The 19,371-nt window shown below is 41.7% G+C and overlaps 1 protein-coding gene across 1 annotated transcript; it reads right to left on the reverse strand.

Moving 5' to 3' along the window:
- Window positions 1-5,514: 5,514 nt before the first annotated feature.
- Window positions 5,515-17,354, reverse strand: LOC115153376 (transmembrane protein 150A). The gene is made up of 7 exons (XM_029698774.1): window positions 17,010-17,354; window positions 12,647-12,694; window positions 12,209-12,271; window positions 11,810-11,877; window positions 10,706-10,836; window positions 7,619-7,796; window positions 5,515-7,243 (listed from the first exon to the last, which is right to left on the reverse strand). The coding sequence occupies exons 1-7, from the start codon at window positions 17,267-17,269 to the stop codon at window positions 7,056-7,058; spliced, it is 936 nt and encodes a 311-aa protein (XP_029554634.1). The 5' UTR covers window positions 17,270-17,354; the 3' UTR covers window positions 5,515-7,055.
- Between the last annotated feature and the right edge of the window lie 2,017 nt (window positions 17,355-19,371).

Below are 19,371 nucleotides of genomic sequence, written 5' to 3' on the forward strand. Positions count from 1 at the left end.
GTGACCATCGGGTTTCTTTTCACCCCCCTGCCCGAGGCCCTTCTCCCCCGATTGCTTAGTTTGGCCAGGTGGCCAGCTCTAGGAAGCGTGTTGATGGTTCCAAATGTCTCACATTTAAGAATGATGGAGGCCACTGTTTTCTTTGTGACCAATGCTGCAGAAATGTTTTGGTACCCTTCCCCAGATCTGTGCTTCGACACAATCCTGTCTCGGCACTCAATGGACAATTCATTTGACCTCATGGCTTGGCTTTTCCTCTGACATGTACTGTCAACTGTGGGAACTTATATAGACAGGTGTGTGTCTTTCCAAATCATGTCCAATCAATTGAATTTACTACAGGTGGAGTCCAATCAAGTTGTAGAAACATCTCAAGGATGATCAAATGAAACAGGATGCACCTGAGCTCAATTTCGAGTCTCATAGCATACTTATGTAAATAAGGTATTAATGTTTTTATTTTTAATGCATTTGCAAAAATGTCTAAACTTGTTCTCACTTTGTCATTATGGGGTATTGTGTGTAGATGAGGAATACAATTTCTTTAATCGATTTTAGAATAAGGCTGTAACGTAACAATGTGGAAAAAGTCAAGAAGTCTGAATACTTTCTGAATGCACTGATATGTGGTTTGAGCAGGTAGTTAGATAACTTTGGTCAACTGAGTTCAACTCGGGATAACCGGTACCATGAAAGTGGCTCACCTTTTAACCAGGTACATTTTTATGGTAACGAATCCTTTAAAACTAACCCCGTTTTATCCTGAATGAAGTGTCCAATTATTGGTTTATTCGGCTCCCCATTAGCTTTGCTGAAGCAGCAGCTACTCTTCTTGGGGTCCACACAAAAACGTAAAACACAACAAGTAACAAACACTGATACACTAATATACAGGAACAGTCACACAAATTATAAATACAATAGACAAACAATACTACTAAATTCTGTGTAGATTGTGTTTGTATGTCATGTCACAGTCCCCATGATGTTTTATTTAAAAAAATGTAAAGGTAATTTTGCTGTTTGCTTGAGTAATTGGAGATTTGAGTTCTATGCGATTATGGCTCTATATAATACTGTGAGGTGCCATGAATTTGTTTTGTACTTGGACTCTGAAGAGACCCCTGGAGGCTTGTCTTGTGGGGCAAGTATGGGTGTCTGAGCTGTATGTTATTTGACAATGCAGACAATCTGGAATTTATGACTAATATTTATAAAAACTAGAAGATAAGTTCATCTCTCAACCCTCAACCAGGAAAGACTGGTATGCATGTTGTTGATGTTCTGTAGGTGTAGTTAAGGGCAAGACGTGCTGCTCTGCATTGAGCCAGCTGCAGCTTTGCTGCACTTGACCATATTACTGGACGGTAATCAAGATGGGACAAGACCAGAGCAAAGCCCGAACAACTAGTACAGTTGATTTGTTATAACAGACATACCACCTCCCCATTTTTACAACAACTTTGTCAAGATGACTTGACCATCCAATGTTATACCTAGGAGTTTAGCTTCCTCAATTTGTTCAATGGTTACAGCCTTTATGCAAAACTCTGGTTTAGGTCTTAGAGAATGATTTGAACCAAATACAATGCTTTTAGTTTTAGATGTATTTAAGACCCGTTTGTTATTAATCACCCACTCTGATACTGACTAAAATATTATTTTGAATTTCAGTGAGCTCACTGGCTTTGGGTGCTGACAAAAGTGTGGAATCATCCATATATATATATATTCATTCAGCTTCGTGTAAGACCAGTGGCAAATCATTTGTAAAAATAGAAAACAGTAACAGCACAGCGCACTGTACATATCTTATGTTAGCGAAGCTCCCACTGAAGAACACTGGGTTATATTAGATTAATAACTCCAACCATATGATGGCAGTTTTTTTCAATAACAATGTATGATCAATGACATAAGACTACACTGAAATCTAACAATGCAGCTCCAACTACAGTATCACCTCACAAAAAAATATTGCCGTTTTGAAACGGCAGTAACGGTGCAGTAACTGCAGTCTACTGTGGTTTTTTGGATGCAGTAATTGCAGAATAACTGCAGTTATACTGCACTGTAACTGCAGTTATACTGCAAAATTACTTTAGTAAAAAAATAGTGTTATTTTGGACGCAGTATTTGCAGCATACTGCAGTTAGACTGCACTCTGACTGCAATTTTTTTTGTAAGGGTATCCATTTATTTTAACCAATCATCAGTCACCTGAGTCAGTTCAGTACAAGTTGAGTGCCCTTCTTTATGCATGCTGAAAGTCAGTAGTTAAAGTTTTCTCTGAAAAATGGCGTATTTGGTAAAACACAATTCTCTCCATCAGTTTACTAAGCGCAGGCAGCAAACTGATTGGGTGGCTGTTAGAGCCAGCAAAGGGTGCTTTAATATTTTTAGGCAGGGGAATTACATTAGCTTCCTTCCACGCCTGTGGACACACACATTCCTTTAGGCTTTGGATAAAGATATAGAAAATAGGGGTGGCAATACAGTCTGCCTCCATTCTCTATAGTTGCCCATCAAGGTTGTCTATACCTGGTGGCTTATCATTATTGATGGATAACAATAGTTTTTCCACCTCTCCCACACTAACTTTACCATTTATCTTGGTTTGATAATATAATTTCTTATAGTTAGTTTAAGTTTAGCCACAACATTTCTCAATGTACAGTATGTCAACCAACCTCTTTTGCATCATTTCTTCGAACCATACCGTTGTTTTATTCGTCATCAATCATTTCTTGAAGTGCTTGTCAACAATTTGCATGAATAATAGTACAAATACTTCAGAGCTGCAAGTTCAGGATAAATGAAATCAGAACCCCTCCCTTTTGCAAAGATTGCTTCATCATCCCATTCATGAGTAAAACGGCTGATTCAATAGTTGAATCATTTTTTTGTGTGTGTTTTAAACATTTGTAATGTTAAAATAGTGTAATGACCCTGGGTTTATAAGCGCGGAAATCGACTCTGCCGCTTGAGCATGCTTTTGCGGCACAGTCGATAGCGCGCCGGACTTCGGGCTTGAAGGTCGAGGGTTCGAGACCTGCTCCCTGCCTGTTCATTACAATACCTATCACATTACACATTTAATGACAGAATGCATTTGAAACTTGACACAGTAAAACTAGTGTATGACATAATACATTCATTTTATTGATATGAGTGGGGAAAATGTTGCTTGCGCATAGATAAGCACGCCTTAGAGTTAACAGTAGGCATTAACGATAAGTAATAAAATAAAGACAGCACTTCAACATTTCACAGCATAGTCTGCGGAATTTTCAAGAGCATTTGTCTATGTGCCACGGAGTCGCCCATAGATTGATGTGTCTGCATTGTGGCAATGAAGAGTTCAGCGTTCGTCTAGCCACGTGCGACATGCCCGCGTAATTTACAAGCCTGCTGGAGTAGCTTCGAGGTCCCCTGCTGGGGGACAACGAGACTCCAAGCTCCGCTAAAACCATTGACAACTGCGTGCTAGCAGAATGTCGCATTTGCAGATTTACGGTAGTTTATAGGCATAATATTTACAATGCAAGCTACCGGTAGAAACGTTGTACAGTTGGCTAAACATATTGGTAAGTTAAGTAGAGCTCATGTATTGTTTTCTCCAACCACCGTAGGCCTACCTAGCGAAGTGAGCTAACATTATTTTATCCCCTTTTCAACATTGTGAGTGTTTAATCGCGATTTATGTTGACAGACATGGTAGGCTACAGTGATTGATGGACCACGTCAAATTGGCTAGCTACGTTAGCTAATAACAGATCACATCCATATGGCAAGTTAGACAAGCTAACTTCCAAGGGATAAACTAGATGGCTAGGCTATATTTGCTTGCCATCTAGTGGTGATGACAGTAGTCCGACTGACAACTTTATCAGGATGAGGATCAATGGATGTTTACTGATCATGAAAAGCATGCCGTTACTTTCTGTGCAACTGATGCTAGAGCTAAATATGGAATAATTGGAAATGTGTAGTTCTGACTACTATGCTCTTCAAGAGGTGATGATATTATTTAAAACTAAATAGTTATAACATTTATTTAACAATCCCTTAAACGGCATGTAGTTGTCATTGGTTTTAGCAGCGCTGGGGGTCTCTACAGATGAATCCTGAGCTGGAATGTGAAGATGGTAGCCTGCTAGCTTTAGAAAACCCTAGGTAGAACTAGATTCAATCAGAGTATACCGCTCTGGTCTGAATAGATAATCCGATCTGTACAAAGCCTGTAGTGTTTAATAACAATCCCAGGAAACATATTGTATGAACATCAAATAATCTCCTAATAAAATGCACCCAGTATCTACTTTTGCTCTATGTTGAAATCCAGATCGTTCCCTACCCCTACAATGTACGTACATTTCAAAGGATTGGATATAGTAGCTTCACCTTGCCATATTGCTTCCCTAGCGGTTGGAGTGTTCGGCGCTGGTTCGAATACCCGAGCCGATAAGGTGAAAAATCAGCCAATGTGCCCTTGAGCAAGGCACTTAACCCTAATTTGCCCCAGTGGACCCGTACTACTATGGCTGACGCTGTAGAACAACACATTTCACTGCACCTATCTGGGGGAAGTGACAAAAACATATTTATATATATTTTTTAATAATTATGCACCCTTTGTACATAAAGTAGGCTAATCAATTTCAAGTACTTTTTGTTCTGTACATTCCCAAGTCATCCTCAGCCAGTGCACACACCCAACAGACATTCATTCTTCCAAGACCCTAACATTCAGACAGCTATCAGTCCACAGTGAGAGTCAACAACACAATGACTAGGTTTCCCAAACATCTCCGGTTCAAACTCCACCTGAGTTACCTGTGCACCTACAGTACACACCTGTCCCCACGCAAATACCACCTGGGAGCCAACAACGGTTAACACTCCACAATGCCATGGTAATTATATAATGATGGGACAACACCTACTGTACCGAACACCACTGACATGAGTCATGCCTGTGTTCTAAGAACACTTAATACTTGTGTTCCAGAGGTATGCATGTTTTTGACATTCATTGTGTTTGTACATTTCCTCAGACAATTGAGCAAGCGTGAAGAGACAGCACTAATTGTTTCCACATCTTCCCACATATGAGTGAGGCAAGGGGGATGTTTTTGTGGACACAACTCATATACAGTATCAGGGTTGACCCCAGAATTGACCCCAACTCTGTACAGTATACCCCAGGAATAGCTAAGTCACTCCCCTTAGATATGTTGACATTACATGCTTTTTACTGACTCCTGCCTGCATTCCTACACACACACACACCTATAACGAACGGCCTACACGATGTCCCCTTTGGAGCATTACATAAACACATGACAGACCCTGGAGTGAGGTGTGTCGATGCAGAAACCATGCGGTTGAACTTGTCAGAGAAGTTTTCACGTCACTGAGATGACAGCTTAAGGGATGTGACGATTAGAGCTTGTTATAAAGTGTGTGATATCATGGGACAGTCCTGCAGAGGAATCACAAATACAACAATGATTAGATTTCACCTTACACACGTTTTATTATTCAATTATGCTTGACAAAAGAAATGCCTCCAAAAATTAAGAGCCTTTTAAGGAAACCTTCCAAGTCGATATTTTCATACTGAATTAGGCTAAATGCTTTTATTTATTTCTACCCTTAGTAAATATCAGTTTGTCACTATTTCTTTATATATTTCTTTATTTATGTACCACTTTGCTAAGATGTAACCATATAGTCCATGATATATTGTTGTTGTAAACAAGTCTGAATCATCAGTGCACAAATCCCTGAATAGGAACACTGTAGAAAAGCAGTAGAAAATGAGACCGGTACATAAGAAGAAAGGAACAAATATTCCTTGCTAAGAAATTTGTTCTGTTCATAACATTTTCAGTTACATTGTTTCTGGATGAATGATTGCTTATGTTCTGGTTCTTCTCTCATTTGACAGGTATGCAGTAACACTTGTACAACCAGCTGTTCTGCCATCAAAAAGCTTTCCAGAATGACCTATCACAAAACACAGAGGCCTCTATTAATAAATCTTAACCACCACACCTGCCTGAATTTCCTGCCTCCTTCACATTACATCACCTGTTCTATCACAAAGGTTTAGAATCATCACTGGTTTCTAATCTCCACACTAATAACCAAATCAGCTGCTTGATCATCATTTTAATGTTAAAGCTGTCGAGAGATTACTGGCCGCAGATTCCATCACAACATTACACCTCAATACTTCACTTTGCAGACACTTACATTTTTATACAACAGTGTATATTTAAACTTTGTTCTGTTGTTGCCTGGCATACTTCAAAGGCAGAGTAATGCCCCCAAGACTTTACGTTTTAGACATATAGACAAAACATTGAAAAAATAACATCATTCACAATTCTCCATGGCCTATAAAATAGGACATTTCACCTTGATTCAATTCAGAACATGGGAATAGAAATAATGATTTTAGTACTTACAGTGACTACTACTCAAATGCTAAGGTGTCCTGGTATTGGTCCATCAGTGGCTATGAAAGTTGTAGGATTGACAGTTTTCCTTTTCCAAAGCTTTCAGAGATACTTTGATTTGTTGTGACCCGAATAACTCATCTTTCGTTTTGTATTTAGGGACTGCATAAGAATAATTATTTCAGCCCTGATTAAAAAAAATTAAAATCATCCTCAATAATAAGACTTGATCTGAGGACGAGATCAAAGGTTATGTATGATCCCCATCTTTGATACCACTAGGTCAGTGTTTCCCCAAACGGTGGGTCGTGGACAATTCAGCTGATTCGTTTTTTGGTCGCAGCCAGAACCGGTTACAAACAATTGTTCCCTTTACTTGGTTGGTCCAATTCCACAAGCTTTAGATTGGTCACAACATAGAAAAATGTGTAAACTACTGGGTTATTTCATTAGGGCACAACGCAATTTTTTTTTTAACCGACAAGTCCAGCTGGTCTCTCCGTTTTGGAACGTTTTCCATTTCATGCATCACATGACCCAAGTATCTCTTACAGTAGGTCTCCCCCAGCCCAGTAGCATCTTATCTTCTCAGGCCAGAAGGATAGGCTTCTCCTCATCTTTCTTCCCCAGCAGCGTAGACAACATGGAGGAGGAGAAGAAACAGAACTCAACAGCGAAGCTGAGCTCAAACAGCTCCAGGTTGACGCTCAGTATCCACTCAAACACGGCCGCTGAGTGCTTGTACATGTATTCCTCCTGTACAAACAAGATTGCATCTGTCGTGGTCAGAGGTCAAGGAGGGAGAACTGTAGTTGTTAATAGTAACCCTACGCATATGTTCAAAGGAACGTCGAAGATGTTCAAACATTACTCATCAGTAAACAGACAAAACACACAGATAGGCAACCTCACTGTCAATGTTCTGGATGGTATTTTGTTATCAAATACCACTACTACCTAGAAAGTTCTGTGCCTTTCAGGGCCTGTGAGCGTTTGCAAAGTTGAAGACGTATGTTTACTCTTGCATTGTGTCGTCCCTATAATTTTCCTCAGTATATGCACACACAGCAGAGTTTAATAGGTTCAGGGGTTATAAGGTCAGGGTTCAGGGGTTAGGCTTATAGTGTTCATCAGAGCAAGTGAAAGGATACAGCCAATAGTGACAATGATTTGGACCGCAGTAGACATGACCCGTGCTGGGTAGAGGAACCACTCCATCCGGGTCAGAACACACTTCCCTGTGAGCACCGTGAGGAGCAGGCTGTAGAAACAGACACACAGGAAGCTCACCGCAGCCCCCAGGTAATGGGCCAGCGTTAGGTACGAGGGCTGGAGGAGAGAGGACAGGTTACAGTTAGTATCAGGTACCTTGGCTAGAGAAGAGGCTTAAGACAAGGTTCCATTTAACTATTCTAGCGTCAAATGACAAAGCCAAAGCACTTCTAAGAAACCATTATGTCACACAATACTCCAATTCCTCAATGATGGATATGTTTGTGTTACAGAGAACATTCTAGGAACCTAAAAAACACTTATCGGAGTTGTCCCTGTTGAAATTCAGGACGGTCTATGCATATTCATGAGGCTAGCATAGCATCTTACTTTCCATTGAATACAGGCGGTTGACATCAACACCTCTCACCAAATATTCCAAAAAGGATTAAAATACCGAGATGTATCCACCAATCCAAAGAGAGGAAGAGGCAGGAGCTTTTGGCCTATACAGACTTTTGGTGTGTTCCTCTGCCCAGGTGTTGCTGATGCATGCCAGATCTCACAATGCCTGGATAGTTATTTTAAGTATCAGCTAACCACATCATAAGTTATAGCAATGGGCGGATTGGATTATGCTGAGCTGCAAAAGCGGTGAGGGAGGAGCTCCCTTCTCAGTAATCTATGCCGCTCAGTCATGTTGTCAGCCAGGCAGCATGGTGTATAGTCCAGAAACATACATCTCTTTTCCATAAAATATACAGTATGTTTGAATTTGGGAAGGCAGATGAAGCGTTTTTATCAAAAGCAATCACTTTTGCATGTGAAAACACAGAATCCTACTCATTATTAGATCACTTTTGTTTTGAGCCAACGTCGCCTTGGGCTTTGAATGTGGCACCTGGCTCACACCCGGGAGTTACCCCGGTTCCAAAACGAATCGTGCAAAACACGCCTACCCGGGTGCCCGAGACAGATTAATCGAATCCCCTCAATCTGTCAGACGATGACACAGTCGATGACATGGCACACAACCATTGGTTGATGCATGCAACGTCTGAGCATGGGAACTGGCTGCATCAACGGTTGGTATGGCAAATGCACCTCCCTCGACCGCAAAGTGCTATAGAGGGTGGCAATGGTGCCGACAGCCCAGTACAACACTGGGGCCGAACTCCCTGCAATCCACAACCTCTATACTGTATCAGGCGGTGTCAGAGGAAACCCCCAAAAATTGCCAAAGACTCCAACCACCCAAGCCATAGACTGTTCACTCTGCTACCGTCCGGCAAACGGTACCGGAGCAACGGCTCTCGGAACAACAGGCTCCAAGACAGCTTCTACCCACAAGCCATAAGGCTGCTAAACAGTTAATTAAGTGGTTACCCGGATTATCTGCACTGACCCTATCTTGCACTGACTCTATGCACACTCACAAGACTATACACTCAGTGTCCAGTTTATTAGGTGCACCCATTTAGTACCGGGTCAGACCCCCTTTGCCCCAGAACAGCCTGAATTCTTCAGGGAATGGAAACGTTGCTCTATTGGTATCAAGAGCCCTAACGGGTGCCAGGAAAACATTCCCCACATCATTACACCACTGCCGCCAGTCTATACTGTTGACACCAGGCAGGATGGGTCCACAGACTCATGCTGCTTACGCCAAATCCTGACTGCCATCAGCATGACGCAACATGAACTGGGATTCGTCGGACCAGGCAATGTTTTTCCACAATTGTCCAGTGTTGGTGTACCCACTGGAGCCGCTTCTTCTGCGGTCTCTTCACACTTGCTCAATTGTCTGAGGAAATGTACAAACACAATTGGGGTGTTGACAGCTGATAGGAGTGGAATCCGGTGTGGTCGTCTGCTGCAATAGCCCATCCGTGACAAGGACCGATGAGTTGTGCATTCCGAGATGCTGTTCTGCACACCACTGTTGTACTGCGCTGTTATCTGCCTGTTTGTGGCCAGCGTGCTAGCTTGCACGATTCTTGCCATTCTCCTTCGACCTCTCATCAACAAGCTGTTTTCGCCCACAGGACTGCCACTGACTGGATGTTTTTTGTTTGTCCCACAGTTCTCTGTAAACCCTAGACACTGTCGTGCGTGAAAAGCCCAGGAGGGCGGACGTTTCTGAGATACTGGAACCGGCGAGCCTGGCATCGACGATCATGCCATGCTGAAAGTCGCTTAGGTCACTCGTTTTGCCCATTCCAACATGCAATCGAACTGTAACTGAATGCCTCAATGCTTGTCTGCCTGCTTTATATAGCATGCCACATCGACGTGACTCACGGTCTGTAGGAGCGAACCATTTTGGTGAACGGGGTGGTGTACATACACACTCACACACACTACCACTCTCACATAAAACCCACACACATTCACATACACTACATATCCATACTCACACATAACACACACACACGCATACCGACACAACACAAACACACACCAGTGGAGGCTGGTGGGAGGAGCTATAGGAGGAAGAGCTCGTTGTAATGGCTGGAATGGAATGAATGGAACGGTATCAAACACATCAAACATATTGAAACCCCATGCTTGACTCCGTTCAATTCATTCCATTCCAACCACTACAATGAGCGCATCCTCCTATAGCCCCTCCCACCAGCCTCCACTGACAAACACACACACATACCGACACCACAAACACACACACACACACACACACACACACACATACACACACTTTTATACTCATCATGTGCTGCTGCTACTCTGTTCTTTATTTTATTCTTATCTATCCTGATGACTAGTCACTTAACACTGCCTTCATGTACATATCTACTTCAAATACCTCGTACACCTGCAACTTGAACTGGTATTGGTACTCCCTGTATATAGCTCCATTATTATTTTAATAAAAAATTATTCTCTGCATCGTTGTGTACAGTGTAGCCAGCCGTGCAGGCCTAAGTCGCATGTAAGTCACTTTGGATAAAAGTGTCTACTAAATGGCATATATTATATTTACTGTATGTAATACATGAAGTACTAACATTGCAGTTCCCAGCCACGAAGGCCCCGACGGCTGCCACTCCACCAAACACCAGGGCGATTCTACTGAGCATGGAGTGGACACTGTTCCTCTCCAAGATGTGAGCATGGTGGAAGATACAGAACACCATAACTAAGGAGGAGAGAGTAAAAATTGTTATTATAATGCATCTATAACAGTATAATTGATCAAATGTTCATAAGATGTTTATTACATGTTTATACAATAGGTGCAACATCACATCTGATCTAAAACAATGTGATTATCTGATTATTATTCAATAACACAACAATGACAACTCGTAATAACTTTTCTTTCAGGAAGATGTTTTCTGAGCAGGACAAGCAACACATTTGATATGAAATATGACTAGGGCCCTGTGCTTTGGTTAGTCATGTCATATGACCTGGATTTTAACCTTCATTTTAAGCCTTTTCCAGAAACAAGAATTCAACAAAAAATATAAGCAATTGTCTGAGGATGGTGCTGGACCATCTGATATAAAAAGAAAAGGGGACAGTTTGATAAAAAAGCTTTAAATAAAGGTTAAAATCCAGGTCATGTAACATCATTATCCAAAACACATGGCCCTAAATATGACATATCATATTGTAATTTTTTTTATCCTTTTACCACTTTTTCTCCTCAATTTTGTGATATCCAATTGGTAGTTACAGTCTTGTCCCATCGCTGCAACTCCCGTACGGACTCGGGAGAGGTGATGATCGAGAGCCGTGCGTCCCCTGAAACACGACCCCGCCAAGCCGCACTGCTTCTTGACACAGTGCTCGTTTAATCCGGTAGCCAGCCGCACCAATGTGTCGGAGAAAACACCGTACACTTGGCGACCGTGTCAGCGCGCATTCGCCCAGCCCGCCACAGGAGTTGCTAGAGCGCGATGGGACAAGGCCTTCCTGGCTGGCCAAACCCTACCCTAACCCGTACGATGCCTCATGATTCTCCCATTACATTACAACATTATGAGCACATACTCGCACACTCTCATCTTTGTGTCAGTATAGACATCTGCATAGTGCATAGAGATCCAGGTTGACCTGTGTATGTATAGAGTGGGTAATCTGTACAGTCACAGAGGTAATCTTACACAGAAATGAAGCAGCATTGATGGTGGCTGTGAACAAAGAGTTTTCTGGTGAGCTTGTTCCACTCGTGCTGCAACAAGGCCAAAGCATGTGTAAGAAACTATTATTTCAAACAATACGCAAATTCCCCAGTGACAGAGAACATTCTAAGGAATGTCTGTTAAAAAGCTGACTAAGTGTTCTGATGTGAATGGAACAGAGTTAAAGTTCAAATTCTAATTATATGTTAAATTCCATTTAAATTGACAAACTTAAAAATGAAAGTCTGATTCAAAAAAATGTATGTTCAGTAAGAATTTGTATGAAGTTTTTACTATAATTTCAATTATTTTCTTCACTTTCTGAACTGAGATTAAATTATGTTAGTTGACCTCAGCCTTGGTATTGTGGTCTATGGTTACCTTATGGTGGGAACTTGACAACATGCAATAGTTGTATTGTTTCCGCAGGGGTTCCCGGGGGCCCTGAAGACAGAGGGGAAATAATCATGGTTACAGACCTTCCTTTTATGTATAGTGTGTATACAGTATGCAGTGGTCTTCATCCCTGGTCTTGGAGGGCTACAGGGTGTGCAGGCGTTTGTTCCAACCCAATAGCAGCAACACACCTGATTCAACTAATCAAGTTGATGATTAGTGGATTCATTTAATCAGGTGTGTTGGTGCTGAGCTAAAACGAAGAGACTGGACACCCTGTCAATCTCCAGGACTTGTGTTGAACAATACTGCTTTATAAATATGCTTGTGTTACATTAAAGCAATGTATTTCATTGACATATAATTGGCTGAGATAACCATTCACAATGGTCTGTAGGAATTCACAGACAGAACACAACATACCAGTTGTTGAGGGAACACACATGGTCATAGCTGTAAGCCAGGCCATACCTGAAACAACAAAACAAACATACCCATTTGATATGATTGAAGTGCCTAATTATCTATGTTAGGGCCTTTGTTTTTTCAATGTATAATATTGTACTAATATTGTAATATTGTAATAATTATTTTATGAGCATTTATATTTTGTCAAACTTAAATAACCTGTTCCCTTTGGCTTTTATACACATTGCTTACAGTATATGTGGTGAATCGGTCTTTTAAGAAATAACTGTTTACTTAATTCTTTACCTAGTAACTAATTACCTGTTTTCTTATTGCCCAATGCATTAATTGTGTTGGATACGTTTTATTGAAACAGAAAGTGACAGTCAGTTCTAGTATGGTTGCTGATGGTGTTCAATGTGGTTTGACCTTTAAAGCTGCTAAATAGTTATCCGTCTCCATCCAGGCTTTGCTCCTACAGAAAAGTCATCCATCCACTTGTACTCGCACCCTCAACTTACAATATGATATACAGTACGCTCGCATAAAAAAAACACTGATAATCTTGAGAGGTACAATGGGTAACCAGGAACTGATGAGGGTGACTAAGCAAGAGTACACAGTTGGAGGTCATTAGAATATTATTAGCATGAAGGTTAAATAAAATGACTCACAACGTATGAATCAGTGAAACAATTGGTTTATATTTTGCACGTTGTGAGGTGGGGTGTAAGGTGGTGGCTCTGGCTCTACAGGTATCTTAAAAGATAACTCAACCGAATGAAAATATTTAGTATCAGCATGGGACTTTCTTTCTGGAAAGTTTTGTTCAGGGTCGGCCCTAGCCACTAAGCAACATTTTATTTATTTAACCTTTATTTAACTAGGCAAGTCAGTTAAGAACAAATTCTTATTTACAATAATGGCCAACCAAAAGGCCTCCTGCGGGGACGGGGGATGGGCACAACATGGCAGCAGTACAACATGGTAGCAGCACAACATGGTAGCAGTACAAAACAGGTTACAAACATTATTGGGCACAGACAACAGCACAAAGAGCAAGACGATAAAGACAACAATACATCACGCAAAGCTGCCACAACTGATCCAGAGGCAGCGCTCCTAGTGGCTGGGGACTTTAATGCAGGGAAACTTAAATCAGTTTTACCTAATTTCTATCAGCATGTTAAATGTGCAACCAGAGGGGGAAAAAACTCTAAACCACCTTTACTCCACACACAGAGACGCGTACAAAGCTCTCCCTCGCCCTCCATTTGGCAAATCTGACCATAATTCTATCCTCCTGATTCCAAGCAAAAATTAAAGCAGGAAGCACCAGTGACTCGGTCAGATGAAGCAGATGCTAAACAACAGGACTGTTTTGCTATCACAGACTGGAATATGTTCCTGGGATTCTTCCAATGGCATAGAGGAGTACACCACATCAGTCACTGGATTCATCAATAAGTGCATTGATGACGTAGTCCCCACAGTAACTGTACGTGCATACCCCAACCAGAAGACATGGATTACAGGCAACATTTGCAATGAGCTAAAGGGTAGAGCTGCCGCTTTCAAGGTGTGTGACTCTAACCCGGAAGCTTAGAAGAAATCCTGCTATGCCCTTCGACCAACCATCAAACAGGCAAAGCGTCAAAACAGGGCTAAGATTGAATTGTACTACACCGGCTCCGACTCTCGTCTTATGTGGCAGGGCTTGCAAACTATTACAGACTACAAAGGGAAGCACAGCCGCGAGCTACCCAGTAACATGAGCCTACCAGATGAGCTAAATCACTTCTATGCTCGCTTCGAGGCAAGCAACACTGAGGCATGCCTGAGAGCATCAGCTGTTCCGGACAAATGTGTGATCATGCTCTACGTAGCCGATGTGAGTAAGACCTTTAAACAGGTCAAGATTCACAAGGCCGCGGGGCCAGACGGATTACCAGGATGTGTGCTCCGGGCATGTGCTGACCAACTGGCAGGTGTCTTCACTGACATTTTCAACATGTCCCTGATTGAGTCTGTAATACCAACATGTTTCAAGCAGCCCACCATAGTCCCTGTGCCCAAGGACACTAAGGCAACCTGCCTTAATGACTACAGACCCGTAGCACTCACATCCGTAGCCATGAAATTATTTGAAAGGCTGGTCATGGCTCACAACAACACCATTATCACAGAAACCCTAGACTCACTCCAATTTGCATACCGCCCCAACAGATCCACAGATGATGCAATCTCTATTGCACTCCACACTGCCCTTTCCCAACTGGACAAAAGGAACACCTATGTGAGAATGCTATTCATTGACTACAGCTCAGCATTCAACACCATTGTATCCTCAAAGCTCATCACTAAGCTAAGGATACTGGGACTAAACACATCCCTCTGCAACTGGATCCTGGACTTCCTGATGGGCCGCCCCCAGCTGGTGAGGGTAGGTAGCAACACATCTGCCACGCTGATCCTTAACACTGGGGCCCCTCAGGGATGTGTACTTAGTCCCCTCCTGTACTCCCTGTTCACCCACGACTGCATGGTGCCAGGACAACAGCCTCTCCGTCAATGTGAGCGAGACTAAGGAGCTGATCGTGGACTACAGGAAAAGGCGGGCCGAACAGGCCCTATTAACATCGACGGGGCTGTAGTGGAGCGGGTCAAGAGTTTCAAGTTCCTTGGTGTCCACATCACCAACGAACTATCATGGTCCAAACATACTAAGACAGTCGTGAAGAGGGCACAACAAAACCTTTTCCCCCTCAGGAGACTGAAAAGATTTGGCATGTGTCCCCAGATCCTCAAAAGGTTCTCGGTGGCAGAGTAGCCTAGTAGTTAGAGTGTTGGGCTAGTAACCGAAAGGTTGCAAGTTCAAATCCCCGAGCTGACAAGGTACAAATCTGTCATTCTGCCTCTGAACAAGGCAGTTAACCCACTGTTCCTTGGCCATCATTGAAAATAAGAATTTGTTCTTAACTGACTTGCCTAGTTAAATAAAGGTAAAAATAAAAAAGGTTCTACAGCTGCACCATTGAGAGCATCCTGACTGGTTGCATCACCGCCTGGTATGGCAACTGCTTGGCATCTGACTGTAAGGCACTACAGAGGGTAGTGCAAATGACCCAGTACATCACTGGGGCCAAGCTTCCTGCCATCAAGGACCTATATAATAGGTGGTGTCAGAGGAAAGCCCATAGGATTGTCAGAGACTTCAGTCACCCAAGTTATAGACTGTTTTCTCTGCTACCGCATGGCAAGTGGTACCGGGGCGCCAAGTCTAGGACCAAGAGGCTCCTCAACACCTTCTACCCCCAAGCCATAAGACCGCTGAACAATTAATAAAATCACCACCAGACAATTTACATTGACCCCCCCTCCCTTTTGTACAAAGGGACTGCTGCTACTCGCTGTTTATTATCTATGTATAGTTACTTCACCCCCACCTACATGTAGAAATTACCTCAATTAACCTGTACCCCACACACTGACTCACTACCGGTGCCCCTAGATGTAATATAGTAAACGTAAATCCGGGACACTCAAATTAGAATGTTACGTTACACTGAGTGTACAAAAGATGAGGAACTCTTTCCATGACATAGACTGACCAGGTGAATCCAGGTGAAAGCTATGATCCTTTATTGATGTCACTTGTTAGATCCACTTCAATCAGTGTAGATGAAGGTTGAGGAAACAGGTGACATGGATTGTATATCAAATCAAGTCAAACTTTATTTGTCACATGCGCCGAATACAACAAGTGCAGACTTTACCGTGAAATGCTTACTTACAAGCCCTGAACCAGTAGTACAGTTCAAGAAGAGTTAAGAAAATATTTACCAAGTAGACTGAAATAAAAAGTAATAATAAAAAAGTAACACAATGAGAATAACAAGTAATCCATTACTTTTTTATTATTACTTTTTATTTTAGTCTACTTGGTAAATATTTTCTTAACTCTTCTTGAACTGTACTGTTGGTTAAGGGCTTGTAAGTAAGCATTTCACGGTAAAGTCTGCACTTGTTGTATTCGGCGCATGTGACAAATAAAGTTTGACTTGATTTGATATACAATCCATGTCACCTGTTTCCTCCCCTTCATCTACACTGATTGAAGTGGATTTAACAAGTGACATCAATAAAGGATCATACCTTTCACCTGAATTCACCTGGTCAGTCTATGTCATGGAAAGAGTTCCTCATCTTTTGTACACTCAGTGTAACGTAACATACTAATTTGAGTGTCCCGGATTTACGTTTACTAAATTACATCTAGTCTATGAGACCAGGCTGAACAGAAATCTAAGTCAATAAACTCAAGAACATGTTATTATTATCTTATAAGACATTAGAAGAAAATATAAATATAACTTACGTCACCCATGTGCCAATGAGAGACACCAAGGAGAGGGAGATGGGGAGTAGACTCCAGAGGACCATGTCTTGGTATTTTAGTGAGAGCAGCAGCAGAAGTACAGTTGTGACAATCTGGGTCCAGACACGGTCTGTCTTTCTGGCACTTTGAAGATTTCTGCCTCTAGATTCCCCCACAGCAGAGTCAGTCACCCATAAACCTGACGCCTCATTGTAACTGTAGAATCCCAAGAAGTATGTCCTGTCACCAAACTCGATCATTCAAGTATATCCAGCAGATTGACGTAGCACCAGTTTGTCTGTGTACCTTCCACCACCCAGGCAACATTCCTGCCATTTGAAAGCAGCAGAGGAAACGAAAGTTCTAACCACTATTGCCACTCCTTTTGGAAGGGATTACCACCTTGTCCTGTCAGAGGACAGACGTGAGGAAACAATGGGTGGGCCCTCTCAACGCTATCTCCCTGTTTGTTTTAAATTACATAGCACACACAGTAGACTGCATAGCGGTCAAACTCTTGTTCCCATTTTTACATTTTAGTCATTTAGCAGACGCTCTTATCCAGAGTGACTTACAGTAGTGAATGCATACATTTCATGCATTTTTTTTGTTTTTTTGTACTGGCCACCCGTGGGAACCAAACCCACAACCCTGGCATTGCACACACCATGCTGGCGTTGCAAACACCATGCTCTACCAACTGAGCCACAGGGAAGACCACACTGTTCCCCAGGGGCAGTGTGGAGCTCTAGCCAACTATATGTGGTCCCGTGTGGCTCAGTTGGTAGAGCATGGTGTTTGCAACACCAGGGTTGTGGGTTTGATTCCCATGGTGGACCAGTACGGGAAAAAAATTTATGAAATGTATGCATTCACTACTGTAAGTTGCTCTGGATAAGAGCGTCTGCTAAATGACTAAAATGTAAAATGTATATGTTTCTTAGATTCCTTTACTGAACTGTAAACTAAAACTTTCAGATGAGCTTAAAAAATATGTGTTATTAAAGTTGTCCTGAAATCAAACTGTATGCTATGGTAAATGATGAGATTGATTTGAAATAATTGGCCAACACAACTCATAAAATTGGAGTAGAGAGGGAGGGGGGAGAGAGAGAGAACTGCAGCTTTGTAGTAGATGGGTGTCGAAGTTCTGATTTGAATGCATGTCTTGTCATTCCTGTGTTTAACATCTTGTTGCAAATTGCGGAAACTATAGCGGCAAATTTGACAAAATGCATACCAAATTTAGAGATGATTATTTATGTAGTCTATCACACATATTCCCACTTCAGTGATCATTTACATTAAATACCTATATTTTGCTTTAGTAGCAGCAACAAAATCCCAATACATTCCATACAAGAATTCTGATTCATGTTTATCATTGCATAGTCTGCAGAACCAACAGTTAATTCATCTCAATAGTAGCTGGCTGTTCAGATGCCAATATTCGTACTTTCTATAAATGCATCTAGCTAGCTATATAGGTTGAATTTATGTTTATTTTTTGTAATGACTAAGAATATTTACTTAGCAAACGTACAATTAATAAACAGTGGAGCAATTGGAATCCATTTTAAACAGGATATGTCAAGCCAGCTGTCTAGAGTCCTCATTTTCAAAACAAATAAAATCATGGCGGCCCGCGTAAAATTGAGTTTTCTACAGTTGATTCGGTCACGAAATACATCACATTTTAGGTTTGAGTTTCAACATTTTCTATTAAATTAAGAGTTCTACTTGGGTATACCAACTTAATGAACGTCTTGCTGTGATTTCAGCTCGATTGGTTACCAATATCGTTAGGACGTTACAGTAGCCAAACCCTAACTGCCACATCGTCGATGTCAAACCAGGTCCTAGCGTAATCGCATCCTCATGTTGCGCAGCTGAACTTTCCCTAAATGTATTAATGATAAAGTTCAGTCAATCACGATGGGCCAAGAAGTTTAACAAGAACTCTGTTTGCCTGGGTCTTGTTCAGCTATCTAGCTAACATTAAACCCGTCATCAGCAACTTGATTGAGTGAAGTAGTTAACGACGTTATCTATCTAAAATCCATTCCGTTTTGTTCTGCAAGCTGGTCATTGAGGCATTACCTAGCCTAGTCAGTTTCACTGCACAACCATAGGTAGCTAACGTTAGCTGCTTTGTCGTTTCTTTGCTTTTTGACAGTCTCAAGTTAATGTTTCAAGACCATCGGACATTCATCCAACAGTCGGTTTGTAAGGATAAACCCACTCTGTAGAATGAATGTCCGACCATCTAAATACATGACCTGACATAACTGTCTGTTAGGTTTACAATTAAAACGAGAAACCAGTTCCACACGCAATACACATTGGCCAGAACTTCAGAAAA

Source organism: Salmo trutta, chromosome 18, assembly GCF_901001165.1.
Source record: "Salmo trutta chromosome 18, fSalTru1.1, whole genome shotgun sequence".
In the NCBI taxonomy this organism is placed as follows: Eukaryota; Metazoa; Chordata; class Actinopteri; order Salmoniformes; family Salmonidae; genus Salmo; species Salmo trutta.